Here is a 13,272-nt window from a genome sequence, read left to right on the forward strand (position 1 = left end):
AGAATGTACAATACAATAATCTACCGAGTTTACTATTGTGATATTCTACATCGATTTTACAGCTGGTATTACTGTATCATACTGATACACAGTTTATTACAGGTTAAGAGGGAGAAAGAGAGAGGGGAGAGAGTAAGCAAGAGAGGAGGAGAGCAAGAGAGGAGAGAGGGGGAGAGGGAGAGAGGGGGAGAGAGAGAGAGGGGGAGAGAGTAAGCAAGAGAGGAGGAGAGCAAGAGAGGAGAGAGGGGGAGAGAGAGAGAGGGAGAGAGAGAGAGAGGGGGAGAGAGAGAGGGGGAGAGAGTAAGCAAGAGAGGAGGAGAGCAAGAGAGGAGAGAGGGGGGAGAGGGAGAGAGACATGTAGATAGACTACATGTATTTATTCTGCTCTTAGTCTATACCAGAAGACCATTGATAAACCTGTCATTGTGACTCAGAGAGATACTGTAAAACCAACACAGCCTGTAAACTAGATGTCTAGAGAAGATCATCTGGCTGTTACCATAGAGATCTTTTTAAATTCCACTAGCATTCCAATTCCTAACTCTATGCTTGTCACTCAGTGAAGGTCAATGGGGAAAAACCCATGTGATTGGCAGCTGTTGACCTCCAGGCCTACGCCCCTGAGTTCTAGAATGCTTATTCTGTTCTACACTCTCAGGAGAAGCCGAAATGATTCCTAAAATCAGAGCTTTCATTCTCTTCACTGGCATCAGATATAGTGTGATGTATTACTAGGAGGGATGACATTTCTTCTTCCCACTTCCCTTCCATACCACCTTGCTGTGCTGACACGCGTGCCTGGCACATGAGGAAATGTGATCTTTCTCTCCCCATATCTCTCTCTCTCTCACCCTCCCTCCCTTTCGCTCTCTCTCTCTCTCTCTCTCTCTCTACTGTATCTCTCTCCCTGCTGCCTGCTGCCTCCGCCTCTCAATCTGGAAAATGAATAATAACATGACATTCACTCGAGAAAGAGTGAGAGAAACAGTGAGCAAGCACAGAGAGCAGGGAGAGAGAGCGCAGAGAGCACAGAAGGAGAGAGCACAGAGAGAAAGAGAGAGGGAGCAGGGAGAGAGAGAGAGCACAGGGAGCAGGGAGAGAGAGCACAGAGAGCAGGGAGAGGGAGAGAGAAAGAGCACAGAGAGAGAGAGACAGAGAGAAAGAGAGAGAGAGCACAGAGAGCAGGGAGAGGGAGAAAGAGGAAAAGGGGCAGGTTTCATTGCTCGGGGCATGAGCGGATGACTGATCAGCTTAATTAAACTAATACCAAAGACTATGAACACTATCCATCCCTCTCCTTCTTTTCTGTCATATCAGACTATGTAGAACATCCCTCTCTCTCTCCTTCCTCTCTATAATACCAGACTATATAGAACATCTCTCTCTCTCTCCTTCCTCTCTATAATACCAGACTATATAGAACATCCCTCTCTCTCTCCTTCGTCTCTATAATACCAGACTATATAGAACATCCCTCTCTCTCTCCTTCGTCTCTATAATACCAGACTATATAGAACATCTCTCTCTCTCTCCTTCCTCTCTATAATACCAGACTATATAGAACATCTCTCTCTCTCTCTCTCTCCTTCCTCTCTATAATACCAGACTATATAGAACATCCCTCTCTCTCTCTCTCCTTCCTCTCTATAATACCAGACTATATAGAACATCTCTCTCTCTCTCCTTCCTCTCTATAATACCAGACTATATAGAACATCTCTCTCTCTCTCCTTCGTCTCTATAATACCAGACTATATAGAACATCCCTCTCTCTCTCCTTCGTCTCTATAATACCAGACTATATAGAACATCCCTCTCTCTCTCTCTCTCTCTCTCTCTCTCCTTCTTCTCTTATCCATTCTGTCTCTTCCTTGCTTTCCTATGAACTGTGTGATGCTCTTGTTCTTCCTCTTTCTCTTTCTTGTCTGTGAGGGATTCATTTTTTATATCTGGTTATACTGAGAGTTCAAAATGAAACTTGATGTCAATAAATCTTGATTAGCATTTTGAGTCCAAAGAAACCATATGGGTAAACCTGCAGCTAGCATAGCATTAACCATATTGGTAGACCTGCAGCTAGCATAGCATCAACCATATTGGTAGACCTGCAGCTAGCAGAGCATCAACCATATTGGTAGACCTGCAGCTAGCAGAGCATCAACCATATTGGTAGACCTACAGCTAGCATAGCATCAACCATATTGGTAGACCTGCAGCTAGCATAGCATCAACCATATTGGTAGACCTGCAGCTAGCAGAGCATCAACCATATTGGTAGACCTACAGCTAGCATAGCATCAACCATAGTGGTAGACCTACAGCTAGCATAGCATCAACCATATTGGTAGACCTGCAGCTAGCAGAGCATCAATCATATTGGTAGACCTACAGCTAGCAGAGCATCGACCATATTGGTAGACCTACAGCTAGCATAGCATCAACCATATTGGTAGACCTGCAGCTAGCAGAGCATCAACCATATTGGTAGACCTACAGCTAGCAGAGCATCAACCATATTGGTAGACCTGCAGCTAGCAGAGCATCAACCATAGTGGTAGACCTACAGCTAGCATAGCATCAACCATAGTGGTAGACCTACAGCTAGCATAGCATCAACCATATTGGTAGACCTGCAGCTAGCATAGCATCAACCATATTGGTAGACCTACAGCTAGCATAGCATCAACCATAGTGGTAGACCTACAGCTAGCATAGCTTCAACCATAGTGGTAGACCTGCAGCTAGCATAGCATCAACCATAGTGGTAGACCTACAGCTAGCATAGCATCAACCATAGTGGTAGACCTGCGGCTAGCATAGCATCAACCATAGTGGTAGACCTACAGCTAGCATAGCATCAACCATAAATCAAATCAAATCAAATCAAATTTTATTTGTCACATACACATGGTTAGCAGATGTTAATGCGAGTGTAGCGAAATGCTTGTGCTTCTAGTTCCGACAATGCAGTAATAACGAGCAAGTAATCTAACTAACAATTCCAAAAAAACTACTGTCTTATACACAGTGTAAGGGGATAAGGAATATGTACATAAGGATATATGAATGAGTGATGGTACAGAGCAGCATAGGCAAGATACAGTAGATGATATCGAGTACAGTATATACATATGAGATAAGTATGTAAACCAAGTGGCATAGTTAAAGTGGCTAGTGATACATGTATTACATAAGGATGCAGTCGATGATATAGAGTACAGTATCAACGTATGCATATGAGATGAACAATGTAGGGTAAGTAACATTATATAAGGTAGCATTGTTTAAAGTGGCTAGTGATATATTTACATAATTTCCCATCAATTCCCATGATTAAAGTGGCTGGAGTAGAGTCAGTATCATTGACAGTGTGTTGGCAGTAGCCACTCAATGTTAGTGGTGGCTGTTTAACAGTCTGATGGCCTTGAGATAGAAGCTGTTTTTCAGTCTCTCGGTCCCAGCTTTGATGCACCTGTACTGACCTCGCCTTCTGGATGACAGCGGGGTGAACAGGCAGTGGCTCGGGTGGTTGATGTCCTTGATGATCTTTATGGCCTTCCTGTAGCATCGGGTGGTGTAGGTGTCCTGGAGGGCAGGTAGTTTGCCCCGGTGATGCGTTGTGCAGACCTCACTACCATAGTGGTAGACCTACAGCTAGCATAGCATCAACCATAGTGGTAGACCTGCAGCTAGCATAGCATCAACCATAGTGTTAGACCTGCAGCTAGCATAGCATCAACCATAGTGTTGAACCTGCAGCTAGCATCAACCCATTCCCTCTCTCTTTGTAGATGTTTTTTCTGGTGACCATGACCGCTACACGACCAGGACCGGTGAAGGGAGGAGGTGGTCGGACAGCCCAGTCCTGGTGTACCGTCACGTGGACCAAGATGGCCAGGAGAGGACCCTGGGTCTGGAGACACCCGGGTGGCAGCGTGGTGGGGACAGAGACAGTCTCCATGCCTTGGTTAACACCCTCAGTGCCCAGCACCAGGCCAGACTGGACAGCTTCAGGTAAAGAGAGATGCTTGAAAACAACACAGTCCATCACATAATGAAACGCATTTAAAAAACAAAATGAAAGGCAGATGTAGTGAGGATGTTGAGTTTGAGATGCAAGAGACATTCACAGAAAGGGACACAATAAAGAATTATTAAACACAATTGAACCTTTAGTTTAATAGTATTTTACAGCCAACTCCCTTTGTTGTCTTGTATCTCATGTTACTGTATGTAATACTGCGATTCAGGTTCTACCTGCCGTAGTACACATGAAATGGACCTAATGAGATGTCTCCATAGTGCACCCTGATCATACAGAATGTTTCAGCAGGGACATGGCCAGGGTGGACAGCCTCCTCACCCAGTCCTCCCAGACCCATGCCAGGCTGGCTAAGCTGATGCCCGCTGCCCTGCTGGAGTCCCAGTCCCGCCAGGCGCCCCGTGGGCATGGAGCCGTCAGCCTGTTGGCACAGCCGGAGCAGGAGGTACGGGTGGAGAACGCTCCGGTCTCAGCGCGCTGTATGGTCACCGTGGTGAGTAGAGTGTAGATATTTCCCATCTACACTCTGGATGTATTGATGGGTCGTTCCACCAGTGCCTTTGGAGATGTGTACCTTGGTTAAAAAAACAGGTTGAGCAGGTGTGACGGTAACAGGCGTGACAGTAACAGGGTTGACCACCAGTCCCTTTGGAGATGTGTACCTTGGTAAAAAAAACAGGTTGACCGTAACAGGATTGACCGTAACAGGGTTGACAGTAACAGGGTTGACCGTAACAGGGTTGACCGTGACAGGGTTGACCCTGACAGGGTTGACCCTGACAGGGTTGACCGTGACAGGGTTGACAGTGACAGGGTTGACAGTGACAGGGTTGACAGTGACAGGGTTGACAGTGACAGGGTTGACAGTGACAGGGTTGACAGTGTCAGGGTTGACATTGACAGGGTTGACCGTAACAGTGTTGACAGTAACAGGGTTGACAGTAACAGGGTTGACTGTAAAAGGGTTGACAGTAACAGGGTTGACAGTAACAGGGTTGACAGTAACAGAGTAAAAGGGTTGACTGTAAAAGGGTTGACCGTAACAGGGTTGACCGTAACAGGGTTGACCGTGACAGGGTTGACGATTTCATTTTTAATCAGCCATAAATCCCCTAGTGACAGGGGAAAAGGGTTTAAGTGGGTTAAAAGTCACAGAGGGACACGTCAAAATGCTGAATTTTAGCACTTTAGCAAGTCTTTATTTCTATAAAAAAAAAAGATATTGATTTATTAAATTCATGGAGATACCACAGACACCCACAGGGCTGTGTTTTGGATGACTGGCTGCAAATGTTTATTGAATTGTTTTATTTCTGCCTTTTCTATTCCAGACATTCTGAAATTCACTAAAGCATCCCATGTATGTAACTTTAGTCTTTCACTTTTCAAGACAACAGCCCTAAGCAATAAGCAGAGACATTGTACTGTACTGGGAGAGTTGACTGTTGTGTGTGTCTGTGTGTATGTGTTCTCTCCTATAGGTTTTTATAGGTTTTCATCCTATATATTCTATAAGTGTTCTCTCCTATATATTCTATATGTGTTCTCTCCTATACCCCACAAGACAAAACTCTGTATTGGTGCAGAATTTCATCTTAAAACATCAAAAAGACACTCATTTCATGGAATGACCCAGATAATGATTGATGGTTGGGTGACTGCGATTTTATGGATTTTCACTTTGGTATCTTGAGCCAGTGGAATCAAGAGACGTTGGTTGCAAACAATCATGAATATATGAACTACTGTGAGCCCGACACTCTGGGTGTCGGTCTGAAACACCAGGAAATATAATCATGAATATATGAACTCCTGTGAGCCCGACACTCTGGGTGTCTGTCTTAAACAGCAGGAAATATAATCATGAATATATGAACTCCTGTGAGCCCGACACTCTGGGTGTCGGTCTGAAACACCAGGAAATACAATCATGAATATATGAACTCCTGTGAGCCCGACACTCTGGGTGTCGGTCTGAAACACCAGGAAATACAATCATGAATATATGAACTCCTGTGAGCCCGACACTCTGGGTGTCGGTCTGAAACACCAGGAAATACAATCATGAATATATGAACTCCTGTGAGCCCGACACTCTGGGTGTCGGTCTGAAACACCAGGAAATACAATCATGAATATATGAACTCCTGTGAGCCCGACACTCTGGGTATCGGTCTGAAACACCAGGAAATACAATCATGAATATATGAACTCCTGTGAGCCCGACACTCTGGGTGTCGGTCTGAAACCTCAGGACAGAGGATTCCATCCAGAAGCAGCTCTGAATGTATAGCAGACCAGGTTGGAGGATTCCCATCCTATGGATTTTCACTTTGAGAAATGATTTACTATCGTAACACAGTGGATTCAGAGTCCTTGATTGTAGATAATGATGATTGATTGATTGATCATTTAATTGATAATTTAACACATCAAGAGCTCTTGCTGAGACATGGGTGTTGACTGTTCAGAGTGAGGGTGGAGGATGTGGGAAGAGGCCCAGGTTGAAGCCATTGGTCCTGAAGGTGGGTGAGGCCTGGCTGGGGCCAGATGGCCCCGATGTCCCCCTCTCTGTGATGGATGAGAAAGACCATCTGCTATTATAACAGGCAGGCCTTCAGAAGGAGTGTGTGTGTGTCAGTGTGTTAGTGTGTGTCTGTGTGTGTGTGTGTGTGTGTGTTTTAGAGTGTGTCTGTGTGTTAGTGTGTGTCTGTGTGTGTCTGTGTGTTAGTGTCTGTGTGTGTTTGTGTGTCCCCTCACAGTCTCTGTCGTTCCACGAGATGTTGTTTCATACATTTTTTAAGGGAATCTTGCTGTTTTCTTGAGTAATTTGAGGTGAAAGGGAGTTCCATGTGATCATGGCTCTGTAGAATACTGTGTGTTGCAGTGAGTTCGTTTTGAACTTGGGGACTGTGAAGAGACCCCTAGTGGGTGTCTGAGCTGAATGTTATTTGGTTACGTAGACAATCTGGAACTTTAATCACGGTAATATTTCTCATTAAAACAACTAGAAGAGAAGCAGTTCATCTCTTGTCAAAACCTCAACCAGGTTAAGACTGGCCTGCATTTAGTTGATGTCAGTTCTGTATGTGGAGTTAAGGGCAAGGCTTCTCTGTTTTGAACCAGCTGCAGTATTAACCATAGTTGTCTCGATCTGTCTTGTCTGCACCTGACCCTATTACCGGACAGTAATCAAGAATGGACAAGACCAGAGCCTGAAAACACATATTTTATAAAAGACATACTCCCTCCCCATTCTCACAACAACTTAGTCAATATGAGTCGACCGTAATAATAGACCATCCTGTGTGTTATATCTAGGAGTTAAACCTCCTCGACTGTCTCAATGGCCACACCCTTTATACACAACTCCAGTTGAGGTTTATGTCTTTAGAAAATGTTTTGAACCAAATACAAATGCTTTTAGTTTTAGATGTGTTTGGTTTTACTATCAGTCAGCCATTCCCATACTGACTGTGACTCCTGTTTTTAGAAGGTCAGTGAGCTCACTGGCTTTGAGGTGCTGACATGTAGAGTGGGGAGTCATCCGTATACATAGTCATTCTAGCTTGGTGTAAAACCAGTGGAAAGGTATCTGTAAAAATAGAGGAGAGTAACGGACCAAGACAACAGCCCTAAGCAATAAGCAGAGACATTGTACTGTACTGGGAGAGTAACGGACCAAGACAACAGCCCTAAGCAATAAGCAGAGACATTGTACTGTACTGGGAGAGTAACGGACCAAGACAACAGCCCTAAGCAATAAGCAGAGACATTGTACTGTACTGGGAGAGTAACGGACCAAGACAACAGCCCTAAGCAATAAGCAGAGACATTGTACTGTACTGGGAGAGTAACGGACCAAGACAACAGCCCTAAGCAATAAGCAGAGACATTGTACTGTACTGGGAGAGTAACGGACCAAGACAACAGCCCTAAGCAATAAGCAGAGACATTGTACTGTACTGGGAGAGTAACGGACCAAGACAACAGCCCTAAGCAATAAGCAGAGACATTGTACTGTACTGGGAGAGTAACGGACCAAGACAACAGCCCTAAGCAATAAGCAGAGACATTGTACTGTACTGGGAGAGTAACGGACCAAGACAACAGCCCTAAGCAATAAGCAGAGGCATGGTACTGTACTGGGAGAGTTGACTGTTGTGTGTGTGTGCATGTGTACCAAGTGTGTATGTGTTCTCTCCTATAGATTTGATATGTTTTCATCCTATAGATTCCATATGTGTTCTCTCCTATAGATTGTGTATGTGTTCCCTCCTATAGATTGTGTATGTGTTCTCTCCTATAGATTGTGTATGTGCTCTCTCCTATAGATTATATATATGTGTTCCCTCCTATAGATTGTGTATGTGTTCTCTCCTATAGATTGTGTATGTGTTCTCTCCTATAGATTGTGTATGTGCTCTCTCCTATAGATTATATATGTGTTCTCTCCTATAGATTATATATATGTGTTCTCTCCTATAGATTGTGTATGTGTTCTCTCCTATAGATTGTGTATGTGTTCTCTCCTATAGATTATATATATGTGTTCTCTCCTATAGATTATATATGTTCCCTCCTATGGATTGTGTATGTGTTCTCTGCTATAGATTGTGTATGTGTTCTCTCCTATAGATTATATATATGTGTTCTCTCCTATAGATTGTGTATGTGTTCTCTCCTATAGATTATATATATGTGTTCTCTCCTATAGATTGTGTATGTGTTCTCTCCTATAGATTATATATATGTGTTCTCTCCTATAGATTGTGTATGTGTTCTCTCCTATAGATTATATATATGTGTTCTCTCCTATAGATTGTGTATGTGTTCTCTCCTATAGATTGTGTATGTGTTCTCTCCTATAGATTATATATGTGTTCTCTCCTATAGATTATATATATGTGTTCTCTCCTATAGATTGTGTATGTGTTCTCTCCTATAGATTATATATATGTGTTCTCTCCTATGGATTGTGTATGTGTTCTCTCCTATAGATTCTGTGTTCTCTCCTATAGATTCTGTGTTCTATCCTATAGATTGTATATGTCTGAATATCATGGTTAGTGTGGTGTTCTCTCCTATAGATTGTGTATGTGTTCCCTCCTATAGATTGTGTATGTGTTCTCTCCTATAGATTATATATATGTGTTCTCTCCTATGGATTGTGTATGTGTTCTCTCCTATAGATTGTGTATGTGTTCTCTCCTATAGATTGTGTATGTGTTCTCTCCTATAGATTGTGTATGTGTTCTCTCCTATAGATTATATATATGTGTTCTCTCCTATAGATTATATATATGTGTTCTCTCCTATAGATTGTGTATGTGTTCTCTCCTATGGATTGTGTATGTGTTCTCTCCTATAGATTCTGTGTTCTCTCCTATAGATTCTGTGTTCTATCCTATAGATTGTATATGTCTGAATATCATGGTTAGTGTGGTGTTCTCTCCTATAGATTGTATATGTCTGAATATGATGGTTAGTGTGGTGTTCTCTCCTATAGATTGTATATGTCTGAATATGATGGTTAGTGTGGTGTTCTCTCCTATAGATTGTATATATCTGAATATCATGGTTAGTGTGGTGTTCTCTCCTATAGATTGTATATGTCTGAATATCATGGTTAGTGTGGTGTTCTCTCCTATAGATTGTATATATCTGAATATCATGGTTAGTGTGGTGTTCTCTCCTATAGATTGTATATATCTGAATATCATGGTTAGTGTGGTGTTCTCTCCTATAGATTGTATATATCTGAATATCATGGTTAGTGTGGTGTTCTCTCCTATAGATTGTATATGTCTGAATATGATGGTTAGTGTGGTGTTCTCTCCTATAGATTGTATATATCTGAATATCATGGTTAGTGTGGTGTTCTCTCCTATAGATTGTATATGTCTGAATATCATGGTTAGTGTGGTGTTGATCCATCTACCTCAACAATGGGTCATTACATAACATTAACAATTAGATACGGTGCTTTGACCTTCACTTTCACATTGAGATTCTCTTACAGCGCCAGCTGATCCCCACCAGACACACACACACACACACACACACACACACCCTCAGGAGACAACGGGCTGCTTTGTGGTGTTATTTTTCACCAGTGTATTGTGTTCGAGAGGCGTCTGCTGTCAGAACGCTGCTGGAAAACGTCTTTATCTACAAGAGAACAGAGACACTGTCTGTCTGTCTGTCTGTCTGTCTGTCTGTCTGTCTGTCTGTCTGTCTGTCTGTCTGTCTGTCTGTCTGTCTGTCTGTCTCAACACACCTCAATGGGAGCAGAGTGTCTGTCTGTCTGTCTGTCTGTCTGTCTGTCTGTCTGTCTGTCTGTCTGTCTGTCTGTCTGTCTGTCTGTCTGTCTGTCTGTCTGTCTGTCTGTCTGTCTGTCTGTATGTCTGTCTGTCTGTCTGTCTGTCTGTCTGTCTGTCTGTCTGTCTCAACACACCTCAATGGGAGCAGAGTGTCTGTCTGTCTGTCTGTCTGTCTGTCTGTCTGTCTGTCTGTCTGTCTGTCTGTCTGTCTGTCTGTCTCAACACACCTCAATGGGAGCAGAGTGTCTGTCTGTCTGTCTGTCTGTCTGTCTGTCTGTCTGTCTGTCTGTCTCAACACACCTCAATGGGAGCAGAGTGTCTGTCTGTCTGTCTGTCTGTCTGTCTGTCTGTCTGTCTGTCTGTCTGTCTGTCTGTCTGTCTGTCTGTCTGTCTGTCTGTCTGTCTGTCTGTCTGTCTGACTCAACACACCTCAATGGGAGCAGAGTGTCTGTCTGTCTGTCTGTCTGTCTGTCTGTCTGTCTGTCTGTCTGTCTGTCTGTCTGTCTGTCTGTCTGTCTGTCTGTCTAGCCGTAGTCCCCTGTCTAGCCGTAGTCCCCTGTCTAGCCGTAGTCCCCTGTCCAGCCGTAGTCCCCTGTCTAGCCGTAGTCCCCTGTCTAGCCGTAGTCCCCTGTCTAGCCGTAGTCCCCTGTCCAGCCGTAGTCCCCTGGCTAGCCGTAGTCCCCTGTCTAGCCGTAGTCCCCTCTCTAGCCGTAGTCTCCCGGCCAGCCGTAGTCCCCTGTCTAGCCGTAGTCCCCTGTCTAGCCGTAGTCCCCTCTCTAGCCGTAGTCCCCTGTCTAGCCGTAGTCCCCTGTCTAGCCTGCTGAAAGGTTTATGGACGACACAGAACCCTACTTGTCCACTGGAGAACTCAAGTCTGACTCCTAAATGGCACAATATTCCCTCTATAGTGCACTACAGAGCCATATGGGCCCTGTTCAAAATGAGTGCACTATGTAAGGAATAGGGTGCCATTCAGGATGCACCCTTAAAATCAATCACTTTACTGGCTCAGTGGTCCCTTCAGCACTCTGTCTGTAGACCGACCAGACTCCTCTGATTTAACAACTGATCTCAAGAGAAAGAGAATCAAACAGATAGGCAGAGTGAGAGAGATATATAGAGAGAGGGGAGGAAGACCTGAGAATTTTTTTTTTTAAATTTTACCTTTATTTAACCAGGCAAGTCAGTTAAGAACAGATTCTTATTTTCAATGACGGCCTGGGAACAGTGGGTTAACTGCCTGTTCAGGGGCAGAACGACAGATTTGTACCTTGTCAGCTCGGGGGTTTGAACTCACAACCTTCCGGTTACTAGTCCAACGCTCTAACCACTAGGCTACCCTGCCGCCACAGGGGTAGAAAGAGAGATTGGGGGGACTCCTATGGACTATTAAATATACTTCACTCCACTGATGAGACAGACTGTACAGGGATGAGACAGACTGTACAGAGATGAGACAGACTGTACAGAGATGAGACAGACTGTACAGGGATGAGACAGACTGTACAGGGATGAGACAGACTGTACAGGGATGAGACAGACTGTACAGGGATGAGACAGACTGTACAGGGATGAGACAGACAGTACAGGGATGAGACAGACTGTACAGGGATGAGACAGACTGTACAGGGATGAGACAGACTGTACAGGGATGAGACAGACTGTACAGAGATGAGACAGACTGTACAGAGATGAGATAGACTGTACAGGGATGAGACAGACTGTACAGGGATGAGACAGACTGTACAGGGATGAGACAGACTGTACAGGGATGAGACAGACTGTACAGGGATGAGACAGACTGTACAGGGATGAGACAGACTGTACAGGGATGAGACAGACAGTACAGGGATGAGACAGGCAGTACAGGGATGAGACAGACTGTACAGAGATGAGACAGGCAGTACAGGGATGAGACAGACTGTACAGGGATGAGACAGACAGTAAAGGGATGAGACAGACTGTACAGGGATGAGAGACAGACTGTACATGGATGAGATAGACTGTAAAGGGATGAGACAGACTGTACAGAGATGAAACATTAAAACAATGAACGGACTATGAGACAGACAGTACAGGGATGACACATTAAAACAATGAACTGACTATGAGACAGACTATACAGGGATGAGACAGACAGTACATGGATGAGACAGACAGTACAGAGATGAAACATTAAAACTATGAGACAATATTGATGTATTGACACTGTAGAAGCTCCACTGTACACACACACACACACACACACACACACACGCGCACGCACGCACGCACGCACGCACGCACGCACGCACGCACGCAGGCAGGCAGGCAGGCAGGCAGGCAGGCAGGCAGGCAGGCAGGCAGCAGGCAGGCAGGCAGGCAGGCAGGCAGGCAGGCAGGCAGGCAGGCAGGCAGGCAGGCAGGCAGGCAGGCAGGCAGGCAGGCAGGCAGGCAGGCAGGCAGGCAGGCAGGCAGGCAGGCAGGCAGGCAGGCAGGCAGGCAGGCAGGCAGGCAGGCAGGCAGGCAGGCAGGCAGGCAGGCAGGCAGGCAGGCAGGCAGGCAGGCAGGCAGGCAGGCAGGCAGGCAGGCAGGCAGGGTAGCCTAGTGGTTAGAGCGTTGGACTAGTAACTGGAATGTTGCAAGTTCAAACCCCCGTGCTGACAAGGTACAAATCTGTCATTCTGCCCCTGAACAGGCAGTTAACCCACTGTTCCTAGGCTGTCATTGAAAGTAAGAATTTGTTCTTAACTGACTTGCCTAGTTAAATAAAGGTCAAATCAAATTTTAAAAACACGCACACACTGGCTGGCTGAGGCTATGGAGTAACGTAGACCACTAATGAACAACACTGCTGTTTGCTTACTGTAACATTCAGTCCAATTAGTTTACCTCGTCCAGCCCACAATGCTTTGTAAGGACGGAGTA

At 44.8% G+C, this 13,272-nt stretch overlaps 1 protein-coding gene across 2 annotated transcripts in view; it reads left to right on the forward strand.

Moving 5' to 3' along the window:
• LOC121844525 (receptor-type tyrosine-protein phosphatase R-like) overlaps positions 1-13,272 on the forward strand; it is a 71,329-nt gene that overhangs the window by 1,126 nt on the left and 56,931 nt on the right. Inside the window, exons 2-3 of one of the 2 annotated variants that reach the window (XM_042314742.1) lie at positions 3,792-4,014; positions 4,334-4,535. In XM_042314742.1, coding sequence (XP_042170676.1) covers positions 3,792-4,014; positions 4,334-4,535 — 425 coding nt within the window. Of the gene's footprint in view, positions 1-3,791; positions 4,015-4,330; positions 4,536-13,272 lie in introns of both variants that reach the window. The other variant, XM_042314741.1, reaches the window with a different exon arrangement.

The sequence above is a fragment of the Oncorhynchus tshawytscha genome, unplaced genomic scaffold (genome assembly GCF_018296145.1).
Source record: "Oncorhynchus tshawytscha isolate Ot180627B unplaced genomic scaffold, Otsh_v2.0 Un_contig_2752_pilon_pilon, whole genome shotgun sequence".
NCBI lineage: Eukaryota > Metazoa > Chordata > Actinopteri > Salmoniformes > Salmonidae > Oncorhynchus > Oncorhynchus tshawytscha.